Source organism: Quercus robur, chromosome 4, assembly GCF_932294415.1.
Source record: "Quercus robur chromosome 4, dhQueRobu3.1, whole genome shotgun sequence".
NCBI lineage: Eukaryota > Viridiplantae > Streptophyta > Magnoliopsida > Fagales > Fagaceae > Quercus > Quercus robur.
Genome location: NC_065537.1, coordinates 15,991,342 through 16,008,893, shown reverse-complemented (window position 1 = coordinate 16,008,893; position 17,552 = coordinate 15,991,342). Strand labels below are relative to the sequence as shown.

The 17,552-nt window shown below is 31.6% G+C and overlaps 2 protein-coding genes across 2 annotated transcripts; one reads left to right on the top strand and one right to left on the bottom strand.

Annotated features, from left to right (window-relative positions):
- Positions 1–1,814: 1,814 nt before the first annotated feature.
- LOC126720685 (LOB domain-containing protein 4-like) lies at positions 1,815–6,459 on the top strand. Its single transcript, XM_050423433.1, has 2 exons — positions 1,815–2,229; positions 5,862–6,459. Exons 1-2 carry the CDS (start codon positions 2,056–2,058, stop codon positions 6,183–6,185), a joined length of 498 nt encoding a protein of 165 aa, XP_050279390.1. The 5' UTR covers positions 1,815–2,055; the 3' UTR covers positions 6,186–6,459.
- Positions 6,460–15,071: 8,612 nt separating this feature from the next.
- Positions 15,072–17,082, bottom strand: LOC126721455 (ubiquitin-conjugating enzyme E2-17 kDa-like). The gene is made up of 4 exons (XM_050424490.1): positions 17,029–17,082; positions 15,495–15,695; positions 15,409–15,424; positions 15,072–15,223 (listed from the first exon to the last, which is right to left on the bottom strand). The coding sequence occupies exons 1-4, from the start codon at positions 17,080–17,082 to the stop codon at positions 15,072–15,074; spliced, it is 423 nt and encodes a 140-aa protein (XP_050280447.1).
- Between the last annotated feature and the right edge of the window lie 470 nt (positions 17,083–17,552).

Below are 17,552 nucleotides of genomic sequence, written 5' to 3'. Positions count from 1 at the left end.
AGCGAACCTATTATGAAAAGCTAATAGACTTGGGCTTTCACTGGATGTTTGTAGCCTCTCAACCTTCGAACCCTACACCACATAAGGACAAAATTTAACCCTAATATTCAAAAAAGACGACAAAATAATTTATTAATAAAATCTACCCAAAGTCTTCCAATCTCTCCAATTGCCATTTACTTCAAAGAATAATTGTAAAGACGCAAGGTTGGAGTCAGCAGTTGCAAGCAAGAGCCAAAAACTCAAAGTATAGTATTTCTTAAAATGTACGCAAAGTCTAGTAAGTGAGTATGTATCCAAAAATGTTCAAAGTGGATTTGATGAGTTGGGCTTGGCCCTAGAGTGTTTTTTTTTTTTTTTTTTTTTTTTAATTGAGGTTTCACTTCATAAAAAATTCCTTGTCTTTGTGTGAGTTGTTGAGTAATTGTTGTTTATATGCATTATCCATATTATACTCGAAATTGGTTAATTAACTATCCCAAAAAAACTAAATGTAAAATTAATAAAATTGGAAGTAATTATAAACAGCGTTTTTCAAATAATAATATTATAATAATAATAATAATTTATTATTAGTGTTTAACAATTCAACTGTTGAGCTAACTAACCTTAAAAATAAACAATGATGAAGTGCGTAACTTATATCTGACAGTAAGTGCTAGGTCTCGATGAATAGAAGGGCCCGATAGTCTCTGCAAAACCTAAGGCATAAGATCAGACATAATAACGGTCAAGGTAAATCTTAATAATAGTAACAATCATTCAAATTAAAACTTTGAAACTGGAGGATGAGAAATATACTACTTATGTGAAAAACACTTGCATGAGTTAGTATCTTGTATATTAGATACATGCCGTTTCACTTTTATAACGTGTGAACTCTACAAATAAGTGGAGTCTACACACGGAAATTATGATATTGCATATATATATATATATAAATTTTTGGCTAGGTAATTGTTTATGCGGGTGTGGGGGCTCGAACCCCTGAACTAACGGTTTCATGGTAAACCGGGTACCACTTGGGCTACCAGGCCTGGTGGTAATATATAAATATATATATATATATATATGATACTTTTTTTTTTACTCACGCATAAGATATACTTCGCCTCTTCCTATTTGATTTCTCTCTTTGGAGTTCTTCGTACGTCTCTGCACTATTAGTATAACACTAATTGCCTTTTCCATGCCCTAAAATGATTAAATATTGGTTTATAAAACCTTAACATTTGAATATCTTCGACAAATTTATTGACCATAGTATATGGAAGATTTATACTTATCATCCAACCTTCAAAGTCAAATTATACCTACCAGTATAATTTCTTAAAATTTTCCTTAGGATGCTTAATTAGTCCATAGTTTTAATTTCTAATGTAATTGCATGCCTACAGAGACAGCCAGTGCTTAGCCCAAAAAATAATTGTAAATAAAATATGTACCTTTAATTTGTACTTGATTAGTTCAAGCAGAAGCAAGTAGTACAAATTTTCTGTTTAGTGAATAACTTAGTCTTTTTTTTTTTTTTTCTTTTCTTCCAGGATACAATAAGAGTATAGCATCAAACTCTCTAGAATATATCAAATTTATACTGTACTAACTGATTAAAGTTAAATTGAGGATTATACTTAAATAAAACATAAGAAAAAGTGAGATGAAATATACAAATTTGAGGGTGGGGCAAAAAGATCTTATCAACAACGATGTTTTTGTCCATCGAATCTAAGGCTCTTCTTTTGTGGGCCCTCTCTAAGATTTGCTGTCACTTGCTTCTCTATATAACTTCTACCACCTCTCCTTTCAAGCCCCCCTCTCCTCTCACTTTCTCATCTTAATTCCCTTATTGTCCAAGTTTTCATTTCTTTCTTTTCATCTTTCTTACTTTTTGTTTGTTTCTAAGCAAAAAAAAAAAAAAATACCCAACCATCTCAACTTGATCTTTTAGTTAATACCTCTCTCTTTTCATTTTTAATTTGCTAAATTCTATAAGCCAATTAAATTAAGCATATTGTAATTTCAACTAGTGCAACTTGCTAGCTAGCAATTAGGACAATGAAGGAGAGTAGAAAACAAGGTGCAATGTCGCCATGCGCGGCATGCAAGCTTCTTCGAAGGAGGTGTGCGCAGGACTGCGTGTTTGCGCCTTATTTTCCTGCTGACGAGCCTCAGAAGTTTGCTAATGTGCACAAGGTTTTTGGAGCGAGCAATGTCAACAAGATGTTACAGGTTCAATTCCCTTGGACCCTTTCTCTCTCTCTCTCATAATTAATAATGATAATTTTTACATCCTAGTATTATTGTATTATATGTTCAAGTCATTTTCATACATGTAGGTTAGATAGTGAAGTTGGTTATCTCAAAGATTTTTTCAAATTTTCTATATTTTGTATGGAGGCACAAGGTTATACCCTATTCTATATTTAATGCAAGTTATTTAACCTAGTTTAAGCAAACTCCACAAAGTTCTATGGAGGAAGTTGTGAAAGATATTTACTCCTCTGAATTAGTCACTAAATACTGGCTTTCTGCTTCTTGCTGAAACTGTTTTGGACTATATTGGAGCTGGAATGAGTGGCAGCAGTGTGGAAGGAGTTCAAGCTCAAGTACTATTGATTTCTAAAGAAACAAAAGCAGATAAAAAATAAAGCAGATAGATAAGAAGATGAGGTTTGCTTTTAGGACCAAGTTTTGCTTTTGCTAAAATGATTATATATTCAAACTTCTTTTCAAAAATGATGCCTTTATCACCACGCCAGAGGTTGCACTGGTGATAAGACTATATATATATATATATATATATATGTAAATGTATATATAGAGTATTATACAGTGCACACTTTCTTTATTGTTGCATCGATGTTCAGGAAAACGTGGTAGAGAACCTCATTAATTTGAAAATTCTACTACAAAAACTTCTTAATAATATGTCTATCCAAGAAAATCTATATGTAAACACTGTCCTTGCGAGCATGCCATGTGGAGAGCGATATTTAATCTTCTTAATTTTGATGATTTACTAATATTTAATTAATTTGTGCAACGCACGCGTTAATTACTAGTACTTAATATGGTTTAATATTGACTATAGTACTATTCAGTTCATACCTTCCTTATTTTTGCATCTATTTTCAGGTAAACGTGGTAGCTAGAGAACCTCATTTGAAAATTCTACTAAACTTCTCAATAATTTGTCCATCCAAGAAAACTTCTGTGAAAACACTGTCCAAGGAAAAGAAGAGAATAAGGACAAAAAAAATCATTTCCCGAGCCAGGACGATCATTTTGTTTCTTTCTGATTATTAGGATTCTAACATGGATCAAATCAAGGGACATAGCTAAATACTATTTGGCAAAAGCTTAGTATACCTTACAAATGAATAATTACACTAAGTGTTAAAGTTTGCCAACTAATATAAGAGCACACACATATATACACACACAAGGTCATAGATAAGTTTTTTAGAAATTATAAATTTTAGTACAAGAATTATAAATTAACATGACTGTTGATTTATCAAACTGCATATGTTATCCTCACTACTCTCTCATTTGTATGAATTTAGGGCACAAAATGCACAACTAATGGGTACAACATAAGCTTGTTATAATCAATGATCATCTCATCCATAACTATATGAAAGTAAAACTTTTAGTACACAAAACATAACAAAATGTGAATATAACTCAATTTATTTTATTTGCGCTAAAAAAGGAATGATCTTGGAATGGAAATCATGTGGTAAGAATTATATAATGCCATTTTTATTAGACCTTATGTCTCATGTTGTTACACCTTATTTCTTTCATTTTTTATGGTTCATGTTCTTAGACCTTATTCCTCATCTGGGTATGCAAAACTAACTATACTAATTCAGTTGCTTTTTTTTTTGTTAATATTTATATTTCTTTGATTCTTAGATTGAAGAAACTTTTTTTATGGTTCTTTGCTATTTTTATTCCTCTCTTATAATCTTCATCAACCATTTGATACTATGTTACTATTTTAGGAAGAAACAATTTAAAAATGCAAAGCAAGATCTTCCAAATTTTCTAATATACGCCTTTACTTCCGTTATAGTGGTTAATTTCAGTTGAAGACCCCACCTAAAGTAACTAGCTAGAATTCTCTTTTTTTTTTCTTTTTTCTTTTTTTTTCTTTTGGAAAGTAACATACTGTTTTACCGAGTGATTCCTTAGTACTTGAAAGAGAATAAAGGATCATAAAATTAGCTTTACTCCTTGAATCACCATAATTTGTTGTGAATGGAAGATGGTTACGAGGATATTGGATTTAATAGTGATTAGCTCCTACTTTACGACCATTAAGCAGCTCTTTTTTGGTCTTGGAATTCTAATATTCTATATGCAATTTTGGAAAAGAAAGTTTGTGTATCTATCAACTTGCTTTTTTGCTTTAAGATCATGGGGGTAACTTTGATAGAGACTAATTAATACATAAATAGGTCCAAAAGCTAGGTTCGCTCCAAGTAATCCAATAAAGTAACTGGAATTTTTGTTAGGTCTCAGTAAAATCTAGGAGTAAATAATGTGTAACCATGACATCAGAATGACATAAAAAACTATTTAGGACCTGCCTCTTAAATCAGAAGATATTTCATTGAGCGGTTTAATCTTTTAATTACTTAATGTATTTGTGTAAATCATATATGTTTTAAATGTGTATTTTACAATAACTTTGGCATGTCACTTTTTTTTACTTGTATTGTCTCAAAATTGAATTATTCGAACCAATAGATAAACCAAAAGTTTCAGTAAGTGTCTGACTGTGACATGTGAATCCAGTAAGCAATTTAGAAAATTATAAAACACGCCGAATACCAAAAAAGTATTACTTTGTTTGAAGGAGGTTTAATTTCTAGCCTTTTGTTGAATTTCACATCCTTGTCCATGGAAATATTTGAAAGTGTTGGTTAAAACTGAGGTTCAATCGATTGCGAATATAGAAATTATGAGCTTTGGAAATAAGGCTTTTTGACCAAGTTGGCTTCACTTTTACTTCCACTCTATGGATTCAATTTAAAATGAATAATTCCTTCTTGTGGTCCAGCAAATATGAAATAAATAAACCAAGAAAACAGTAGTAACATGGAAACCTAGGCCATCTAGGCTTCCTTCAAAATATGGCAAATAAACTAGGGTTCTATTCACACACCACCACACCATCACCACCTACACCACCTAGAAAGAGAAGGTAAAGCCTATGAACCACTGACCAAGATTTTATTTCTTTTTAATCCACCTTCCAAATCAATAGTTGTTGAATAATTGTAGGGACACGACCAATCTCATACCCAACCCAATTTTATAATATGTGCGATTGTAAATGGTGAACATTTTCTCTCACTCTTATTTACATAAACTCACTGCTTTTAGTTGATCACTCACAATCACATAAATCAACAAATTATGAAATTATGTGTGAAAATAAATATGTCTATAATATTATACCATTCATCTCTTTCACAATATCTAGAGATTACAATAATTGTAGAGCCTATATGTTATGATATGCATATGTTAGGTGCCAACATACTATTACTTCCCAAATAGAACAATCTAACCAAGAGGTTTTTTTTTTCCCCTTTTTAAGTTGTTCAGTAAGTCTACTAAGGATACAATAATTCTCATAATCATTTTTTACAAAGGTTAAAATGATATATTATAATCAATGCAAATGAAAGTGATGTTAATGGTGAGTTTATGTGAAAGTTATATCTTATTTTAATCACAATTTATCATGTCAGTAGTTCTGAAGGAAAAAAAAATGTGAAAATTATTCCTCACAAACTATCTTGAATCAAGTGTGTTAAGGGTCTCTTGGGTTATGAAACATGCAGGAATTACCAGAGCACCAGCGCAGTGATGCTGTGAGTTCCATGGTGTATGAAGCTAATGCTAGGGTAAGAGACCCTGTTTATGGTTGTGTAGGAGCCATATCATCTCTACAGCAACAAGTTGATATCCTTCAAACCCAATTGGCAATTGCACAAGCTGAGGTGGTGCATATGAGAATGCGCCAATATCCTTCATCTTCTAATAATCCACCAGACAATAATGACTCACCCTCACCCAAGCTTATGTCTTCTCAGACCAAGTCCTTTTTTTCCATGGACATGGTGGTAGATCAGGCCAATCTGGGGGAGTCTTTGTGGTCATGCTAGCTAATTAGCTTATTGCCTTCACTTTTATTATTTTCTTATTACTGTCGTGGGCTTGCTTTATTGTCTGCCTCTTTAATACCTTTTTGTCTTTTATGTTTTTTTTTTTTCCCTCTTTGTTTAACATATTTCCTTGTAGAACATCTCGATCTTACCTAGAGATGATGATGATGATGATCATTAACCATATTGTAAATTTCTAAACATGTAATTATGAGTAATGATATAATTAGTATGAAGTTGCTGCCTTTTTCAGCACCTCATTACTATATATTAATTTTCTGAGTGAAAACATCTAATCCATTTGTCAATGTCAAAACATATAGTAATATGATTTAGCAACCATGTTGTGTAGTTATTATTTCATGCTTAAGTGCTTGACCTTTTCATGAATTCCAAAACATGTCATTATGAGTTGTTAACCATGTTTTCAAGGTGTAATGTCATGCTTGACCATATTGTAATGATGAAGCCATTGCATGGTACACTAAAGTCCACATGCAATTAACTAGAATTCACACGCATCATGATTTGGTTTCCTTTCTCTCAGTGCAGAATTGATAGAAGTTCCATTACTTATCTTAATTATTAGTCATTTATCATTGTTCGTATCAAATTGAAAATTCAGTATTAATCACATTATAGTTTTCATTAATTACAAAGTACTAATGCAAAATTAGATTAAAGCTCTTAATTAAATATCTTCAATTAACTATTCAATATCTATTTTTCAATTTTTGTTTGAATTGCAGGTAATTTATACAGCATTCAAAAGTTGTAAAAGATGTGAGGTAATATGAGCGGATCATATATAGTATTTAAGACCTTTTCTTTTTGAGAAGGCATAGTATTTAAGATTTGATTCGCCAACACCTTTGCGCACCCTTGATATAGTAGTCACTCCACAAGTATAAATACTTATGGAGTGTAGGGTGTAAGAGTCAGGGTTCAAGTTTCCAGAAGGGAGCTTTACACACATATACAATTAGATTAGGCTAGAGTGGAATTTCTATCTTGTATAAAAAATTAAAAAAAAATTAAAAAAAAAAAAGACTTGGAGTCTGTTTGGATAGAACTTATTTTGCTGAAACTGAAAACTGAAAACACTGTAGCAAAATAATTTTTAAATGTGTGAATAGTGCCGTGGGACCCATTTTTAATGAAAAAGTTGCTGAAAAGTGTAATTTGTGGGTCCATGAACAGTGCACCGATGCACTGTTCAAGGACAAAAAGTCAACAAGTGCGGCTACCAAAAAAAAAAAAAAAAAAAAGAGCTGAAACGCATGGAAAGCTAAACGTGGACGCCAGAAGCTGAATCCAAACAGTCACTTGATTCGCCAACAAGACCTACTTATTTAAGCATATAAGCTAACTTGTTTTTTTAAACCAACTTCCAGGTTTTTAAATCTTCTTCTTTTTTTCTTTTTTTTTTTCTTTTTTTTTAAGAGACAATAGTAGTTCAATCCAACGTTTTTTTTTCAAGTCAAAGAAATCAATAAGTTTGACCTATCCTAAACGGACACTTAGTCAACTTATGAGAGCTATAATATTATGATCAATATTAAAGCAGAAAGTTATTTGATTTTATTGATATATACCATATGGTACACATTAATCTATTGAGTATTGTATGTATATATTATAATATTGTATTTATATAATTGAGAGTACATGATAAGATTTGTAACAAATAAAAATTATAGAAAGTCAAAGATATGAATTTGCTAAATATAAATGATAAGATATGATCGCTCAATAAAAGTAAGCTACAAAGATAGCAAAATTCGGATCTAAACAAAAAAAATAATGAAAGCTGCATTAGAGCACTAGTATTGGGATGTAAACATCTCCAGTTGTTATTTTACAACCTAAGACAGCAAAAACCCACTCCATCTAGGTTTGTATACTTAAAAAAATTTGCAACGTATGAATAGTAAGGTTGTATATATGCAACCTTACTATTCATAGGTTGTAAAAAAATAATATTTAATCTAGTGGTTGTGTATGAAAAGAAAAAGATAGTGGGAGGAAAGAGAGAGAAGAGTACATTTTATTATTTTATTAGATAATTTATATTATTTTATTAGGCTATATGTAAAAATAAAATTGGAATGTAGGGTAAATTGTAAAATGAGTTTGTAAAATACATAAAGTAGTATTTGAGGATGCAAAATAGTTTTTTTTTTTTTTTTGCATCCCCAAATGCTAGTGCTCTTAATAGTATAAATAAATTCAAATCTTCTATCACACTCTCACTGCTTCATTTTATATCCCAGAAAAAAATAAAATAAAATAAAAAACAAAACAAAACATGTCACATTTCCACCTATCCACTTGAAAGTTTAAAAACCAACTTTCTTGCACTTATTTTTCAAAAAAAATATGATTTTATTTACAATCAAAAAGAAAAGGGAGGAAGGGCTCTTAAACATCACTAGCCTGTAGTTTGACTGGCCCAGGAAGGTTTGTGATGGGCTCGATCCAGTTACACTGAGAAGCCAATTGAGTTAATAAGTGGACTAAGGTATTACAAAGTTTTGTTTTTTGAGAAAGAAAGTTGATATACAAAATTTATACATTAATGTTTAAACCTATTCAACAACAAACTTATACATTCTATCATAAAAAGAAAAAGAAAAACTTATATATATTCTATTATAGAAATTATATTTCATAATGGAAGTCATTGGATTTCTAAGGGGATTTGACACATTCAAAAGCATCTCCTTCCTAAATCATATTTCGACATCCAACTGATGACAAGCGTATTTCACTGCAAAAGTTTTTGATATTTTCAGATAGGACGATGTAGCCTGATAAGAACCATGAAATGACTATACATTTGGTAGTTAAGACACCAACTTCATGTGTCCCACACTCCCACTTCCCAAAAAATCAGAGGAGCTTGAATATAACATCACAACCATCAACTTGTGAAACAGCCCAAAAAAAAAAAAAAAAAAAGAAGAAGCAAAAAGCAAAAGCAAAAGCAAAAACAACGAATAGAGAAGAGTTTTTGAAGAACTTTAGGGCTGTTGGGTTAGCCGCAAAAACACCGTTTTTTGTTTTTATTTTCAATTTTTAGTGGGTTTCACTGCTGAAAAAAAGTAATTTGATTTTAGCATTTGTATTCAATTTTCTTTTTCAATATTTTAAAAATTAAATACAAAAAATAAATACTACTTTTTAGTATTTTCGTTTTCTATAAATACAAATATAGTGACATATTCGTAAATATTGTGATAATACGAAATTACTTTTTTTTAAGTGATGTGACATATGTGAATGAGAAAAATTATTATTTTTTAAATAGAAAATAATGACCAAATTTGAGTATAATGTATTTTATACCCAAATTATGTATTCAAAACAGCATATCAAACACTACTAAATATGAAAATGAGTGTTTTTTTTTTTTTTTTCTATATTCAAATTCAGGATTTGAATATAAAATAAAGAAAATGAGAAGTGGATACACCAATTTTTGAAAATGTGATTTTTTTTTTCTTGAGGATGTAATTGGTAGCCTTGAACTTGCGACTTAATTGAACATCAAATGACTTAAAATGCTTAAAATTGAATTAGATGTGGAAGTGGCGTTAATTTCATCTCAAAAATGGTAAAACTGAGAGCTTTCTTACTTCTCTTGTGAATCATTATAGAGATCTAATGAAGGAATTTGAGCTATGCAAATGTTTTTGTAAAGATGGATTGCTGCTAAGATGTAGATTTTTTTTGTTCATCATGAACACCACTAAGAGTAGCCACATTGGCAGTGTAATTGGATGTTTCAAACTTGTACTATAGAACAATTGTAACAACTATTGTTTAAGAAAATCCATATTAAAGGAAAATAATATAAAATAAAATTCGCGTGCATAAAATTATGACTTCTACAAAATATTTCTAGACTGCATGCTATAACTACAAAATTTTATATTAGATTAAAAAGGTTTCAAATTTTAAATCTAAGGCCCCATTTGATTGGGGTGATTTTAGGAGTAATGGAAAAGGGAAGGGGAGGGAGGGGAGAAGAAAATGGTACAGAAAATAAGGGAGAGGGGGAAAATGGGAGGAGATTTATGTGGGATCTAGGTGTTTCTTCCCAAGCTAACCAAAATTCTATCTCTCCAATTTTGTGAGATATGAGCAGAGGAGTCTTGAGAAAACACCCAAACTACCCCTTCAACTATGCATTAACATTATTATTGTTGTCGTGTTTTTTCTTTTCTTTTTTGGTTGAATCAAGCCGTGGGTTTTTTTTTTTTTTTTTCTCCTATCGATGTGTTGTTTTAAATCAAATAGTGGGTTTTGAGTAGATTTTGGTGGGAAAGAGGGGTGGAGAAAATAGTAGAGAAAATGAAAAAGGGGGAAAGGGAGGAGATTTTGGTGGGACCTAAGTATTTTCTCCCTTGGCCCACCAAAATCCTATCTCTACAATTTGAAGATATTTGAGTAGAGGAGTCTTGAGAAAACACCCAAACTACCCCTCAATTGTGCATTAACATTATTGTTGCTATTGTGTTTTTTCTTTTTTTGTTGAATGAAGCTTTTTTTTTTTTCCTAGTCAACGTGTTGTTTTAAATCAAATGGTGGGTTTTGAGCAAATTTTGGTGGGAGAGGAGGGTGGAGAAAATAGTAGAGAAAATGAGGGAGGGGAGAAAGGGGAGGAGATTTTGGTGGGACCTAAGTGTTTTCTCTCCAAGCCCACCAAAATCCTTATCCCTCCAAATTGGAGAGATTTGAATAGAGGAGTCTTGAGAAAACACCCAAACTACTCTTTCCATTGTGCATTAACATTGTTGTTGCTGTTTGTTTGTTTGTTTTTTTTTTTTTTTTTTTTTTTTGGGGGGGGGGGGGGGGTTGAATCAAGGCATTATTTTTTTTTTCCCTTTTAACATGTTGTTTTAAATCAAATAGTGGGTTTTGGTTTTTTTTTTTTTTTTTTTTAAATCAACAATGGCTTTTAAAAAAAATATTAAAGTAATGATTAAAAAATTATTTCTTATACTATGTAATGGGGCATGAAAGTAAATTTCTAAAAATATATTTTCTACCCTCTCATTTTTCTTCTCAACCAAATAAATAAATTTTCCACTCCTCCACTTTTTCATCCTCCAATTAAACACTATGAGAGAAAACTAAAATTTCTTCTATCCTTCCACTTTTCAATCCTCTCTTTGTTAATCATCCTAATTTTCCATCTCCCAAACAAACAAACTCTAAGTCTAGACTACAAAAGTTGAGTGAGCATCATTAGATTCAACCTTGGGTAAGTGGGCTACCCTTGGAAGTTTCTTCTTATTCTCACTCTTCATAAGTTTTTAAACTTCTTCACAAGAAATACTACTTCCTCCTCCTCTAGGGATTCCTTATTAGAGGAGACACTTACCTCTTCTTACACAGTTTTTAAGGTTAGAGATTTCTCTAGGTTGAGGGAGGAAAATTTCATTCATTTGGATATGAATCCCACAAGTTCTTCTATCTTGATTTTATTGAGATCCTTATTTTCCTTTATGTTTGTGACTTTTGGATGGAATCTCTCAGAAAGAGATCTCATAAGTTTTCTCAGAATTCTAGGTTTAGGGATTCTCTCTCCTAGGTTGAAAATCAAATTGACTATGTCATTGAGTTTATCATGAAATTCATCAAAAGTATCATCTTGCTTCATCCTAATTTCCCTAAATCTAGATATCAACATTTGAAAAGTTTTGAGTTTTTCACTATCTTAGAGTCCTCATGTATTTTCTTTAGATGTCTTAAGCCTTTTTACCAATCTCACACATATATTCTCTAAAACTCCTCTTATGAGATTGCCATGAAAATAGTATTCAATCATTACTATTTTAATTATGTTAGGTTAAGATAGATTGACTCTAGTTAATTAATTCAATTACCCAAGTTGATTAAATAGGTTAAATTACATGCAAATCATGGAGACACCAACAAATCACAAAAAAAAAAAAAAAAAAAAAAACCTAAGTACAGTGGAAATAAAATTGCCACGGTGATTCGTTGACAAATGAGGAAAGCCTCTCGCAAGGCGAAAACTCCCATCGGGTGAATTTAAGATCACCACTCCCAAAAATTCACTAATCAATACTCAAGTGGTTACTAGTATGCGGATTCTTACCACTACCTTGGCATATCCCAAAATACCAACTTACAGTTGAATCTTCGCTCTAATTCCCAATCGAACTTAATCTTGTAATAGTCTTCTTTCCTTTGTTGTACAAATCTCCAATTTGTGACTAACTTATTTGCACTAATCCCAGTACATGACTAACTCCAACAATTTGATTGATTGTTGTTGACTACAAAGTTCTTCACTTTATAAATAATGAAGATTAGGAAGCACTTGGTTACAAAACCCTAAAGTGCACAATCGTAATAACTTCTTATAGAGTGTATGAGTTCTAGGTCTCTGTTTTCGTGTCTAATGACTTTTAAAATAAGCTTTATATATGACTAGGGTTGTAAGAAGAGAAATCCTAACTATTCAAGTCATCATGGGCCGTATTTCAAGTCTGAGATTTCTGAAGTTGTAGATCAAGCTTGTGTTGAGCTTTTCCATTCATCTTCGATAGTTGCATCTATCAAACTTGTGTCGAGATTTAATGAAACAGCTTTTTTTTTTTTTTTTTTTCACTTGTTTCTTGGATCAACCTTCATGTCTTTAATGATATGATTTGTTATGTTTGAACAACATACTACTTTTTTTTTTTTTTTTTGAGAAAGAAACAACATACTACTTGATACATTAAAACCAACTTAGATCTACCAAATTACAAGTAAAATGTGTTTTGTCAAATAATTAGCCAATTACATAGAAAATATGACCAACATACTACTTGATACATTAAAATTTAATGATATGATTTGTTACAAATTACAAGTAAAATGTCTTTAATGATATGATTTGTTATGTTTGAACAACATACTACTTGATACATTAAAACCAACTTAGATCTACCAAATTACAAGTAAAATGTGTTTAATGATATGATTTGTTATGTTTGAACTACATACTACTTTATACATTAAAACCAACTAAGATCTACCAAATTACAAGTAAAATGTGTTTTGTCAAATAATTAGCCAATTACATAGAAAATATGACCCTGACAATTTATATTCAAGACTTTCATGAAGATTTACTACAAAAACTCACTGGATAGGATCTTTGTGATTTCAAAACAATCTAACTATCACTGTCATTAGAACCACAAGACGAATGAATAAAATTTAAGGATTTTCAGTTTGGCACAAGGCGGCAAAGGCAAAGGTTTTCGTGTTGCTCATGGTGTGGAGGCCTTTTTCTCTGATGAGAATTCATGCAAAGTATGATTTATATAGGTGCAATAGTTTGTTAAAAACCCAGCAATACACCTAGTCCAAGTAAAAATAGATAAAATTTCGCGTGATCTTGCTCAGACGAGTGACAAGCAAACTATCGATGCTTTAATATTTCATTGGTGTGGAATTTGTTATATTACAATTTCTTTGAGATATTTAGTGCAGCTCTTGTCAAACTTTTACAATAAATCAAATTCACCCAAATGTTTGAATAAAAAATGTTGTCTTCAAATTAGCCTATACTTACCCCCAATAAATAAAATAAAATAAAAAACCTAACAAAAACATTGATACATACACATCAATAACAAGATGTTACACATTTAAACCTTCTTGAGCTTTTTATATAATGGTGAAGGTGATTTAAGCATATTCAGTGCGAGCATAATTCTTTGAGGCAAAGAGGGGGTTGCTGATATAAATTCTAATATTGCCTTAATTTTATATAAACCTTCACAAATCTCATATCCATAACTTTTCCTTTATAAGAAATCCCTACCTTATGAGTTGTGACCCAAAAAGAAAGACTTTGTCATAAGTCGGGCCGGGTTGGGCTTAAAATTTGAGGTTGGATCGATTTTATGGCCACACATTAGCCTGCCAATGAAGCAAAGCCCAACCCAGAGATGTACTGTAATATGTTCTGAAGATCTAGCTCAGACCTGCATGCGAAATTGTAATAGAATGATGAAGAATCGGACCTTCGTAGTTCCTACCCATTGGGCCTAAACAAGCGTAAATAAAAGGACCATCCCAACGTCAACTAGTTTAAACTTTTATGCTTCTTATTTCGAAGACCCAAAAAACAAAAAACAAAAATCAACCTGCTAAATGGCAATTGATAAACCCATCCACAGTCCACACGTAAAATTACTGTCTTATTTTGATAATGAAAAGTAATGTAGGATGATCTTAATACCTATTATTGCCTCAGATACCATTCATGGCAAAGTGAAAATATGCCACTACAACAGATTTTTAATAAAATCTGTGGGTTCCAAATAATTTTATTACCATTATTTTTATTAAAAAATATAGTTTACCACATAAATTCTTAGCTTTACTTATAACTTAACTAATAAAATCTCTATAGACTTGTCAAAATAGAAAAACTTAAATTAGGTTTAGGGATTTTTTAATTTTTTATTTTTATATTGGTATGTGATAAGAAGACTATCCAGAAGTGGTGATTAGATTCAAACTCTCTTACATAAAAAACTAATATATATATATATATATATATATATTTTTTTTTTTTTTAATTATCGATGTCTTTTTTTGATAATAAAAAGTAATTATCATCAAGTAAATACCATAAGTTGTTAATCTTCTTGTATTTATAAGATTATATATATATACCCAACAGAAAGAAAATGAATCTAAGGCTCTTAATATTAAGTTATCAACATAAGGCAAATGCAATAGACCAACATTAAAGGAGGAGAACGACACATCATGGCAGGTAAGTTTTTGGCATATAATAAGACTTTCTTGACAAACAGTTGAAGTAGGCAGTTTTTGGTATATAGGAACTCAGTAGGGAGTCTTCAGCAGTCTTCTGGGTCCAATAATCCTAGGCCATGGCATACTTCTGGTCCAGGATCGGGCAGTAGTCTCGTACTTCACTCTGTCAGTCTTATACATGTAAGCAATCTCAGGCACCAGAGGATCATCAAAATTTGGATCTGCCAGCAGTGAAAATATTGAGAGGAGGACCAGCAAGCACATTACAAAATTAATCACAAATCGAAATATTGTTGAGCAAAAAAGACAAAACCTATATATAATTGGGCTTCTATAAAATGTAAAATTATTATGCATACTATTGCCAACTCCAAGCCTTACAGGGGATGGTAGCCAAAAAATGTACAGAATAGTGAAAATACCTAAAATATTGTATCACATGTAACAATCAGTAAGAAATATTGATGCCCATCAAACAAAGAAGCACATTACCCTGGATATGCTAAGGTCAGGGCTCCACTTCTCTTTGAGAATGTCAAGACCGATTGTACCATAGCTGTCAATGTTAGGGTGGAAAACCTTTGTCTTGAAGGAAACCTGTCCATTAAACAAATATGCAGAGTTCATGTGACCATAAAACACCCAAAGTAACTTATTATGAATGCCAGTGGCATATATCCTTATCCAAAAGGCCTGCAAAATGGAAATTGGAAAACCGATGAATTAAAAACTGTAACAGTAACAACAATAAAAGCACCCCAAAAAAAAAAAAAAAAATTAAAGATAAAAAAATCAAAAGCCAAACCAAAACCAACCATCTAACCAGCACCATTACAAGGTACTGGCCTTAATTATGATTAAGTTAACCACTTACCAAACAAAAAACCATGCGAAACACATTAAAACTTTATGTTGATCATCTTACTCACACACACATATGCTGGATGCCAAAATACCCACTAATACTGATGCAGGAGCATCAACAAGCTACAAGTTGTTATTTGTGCAACAGCTAATAGGATTCACTTGTAACTAATTACATAAAAAGTTAGTTAGTTAACATAGCTTAGACCAATAAAAATTAGGCTGGTTTTGAGCCAATCAAGTGGTTGTTTTGAATCAAGTGGTTGTAAAGTCAAAACAGTTTGTATAAATACCAATTGGTATCCCATTTGTAACTAGTTTTGATATATGAATGAAATAAGCCTTTGAGAGCTTTTCTTGAGAACTTTGAGTTCTTTATAAAGGTTCCTAATCACCTATCAATTTGTTCTAAGAAACTCACATCCCATTTAGTTCTAATTCATATCACAGCACACCACCTTCTCGGCATCAAATACACACAAAGATGAGTGCACTCTAAATCCTGTAAGAGCCATATGTATTATTCTATGCATGCCATTCCTACTCTCTTCTATCTCTTATGCATTGTTTGGATTGAGGGGGGAGGGAGGGGGAGTAAGGGGAAGTAGAGTAGAGTTGGCCAGATATTAGGCTAATTTCCAACCAACTCTACTCTACTCTCCACTATTCCCCCTCCCTCCTCATCAATTCAAACAGACCATTAGTTTCACCCACTCCAATAAATCTTTTTCACATAACTAGTACAATATTTTCTATACTCATGTTTAATACAACAACAACAACAACCAAGCCATGTACATGTTTAATATCCTTCCTAAAACAATAAGAATTATTAAAAACCCAAATACAATCAAACCCAAATCGGCAACAAATGACGTATTCAAAGATTTTGGACAAAAATCAGAAAACAATGAAACCAGATAACACTAAACAAAATTATAAACGGGTATAGTTTTTCTCCTCTATTCTAAGATTGTAAGAGATAGTGGCTCATATTCTAAATGAGAAAGTAACATAGTTCTCTATATTTCACTTAAGTTGTGTAAGACAATCAAATTCATACTTACAAAGCCTGGATACTATCAAACTCATATAGGCTACGGTGAACATAGTATATGCCTTATAATAAAAAGGGGAAACTTTAAAAAAATGAAAAACGAACCAGCACTGCATGAATCAGAGGGTCTTTCTCGAATTTTTTCAACTCTGTGGTCATTTTCTGATAAATTTCTTCACTCAAGCTACCACATAATTTTTCACAGTATCTGTGTAAGAAAGAAATCAAACGTAAACATTTGTTCTCAACCATAAAAAATAAAAAAAAAGCCTACATCCCACTTCAATCAAATCTCCCCCCCCCCCCCCCCCCCCCCCCACCAATGCAAATAGAAATCCATATTCAGTTAAATTTGTTGTAAAATAGTGGAAGCTCAAATTACCAAAATTGGTTGTTGTAAAGTTGGAACTTTCAATTATGTTTATATTAGCTTTAATTCTGTGTCAAATTTAATTATATTTATTCAATTTTTTCCCTGTATGTTTGTGGGAGATTTAATGTAAGAGTTGAGTGTGAGAGTTTGAAGAAGAAAAGCTCAACACAGTGAAGATCACGACTGGCTCGTGACTTTATTTCCAACTTGGCAGAGATTGACCGAGATTTACACAAATTTGATCACGTGACTAGCA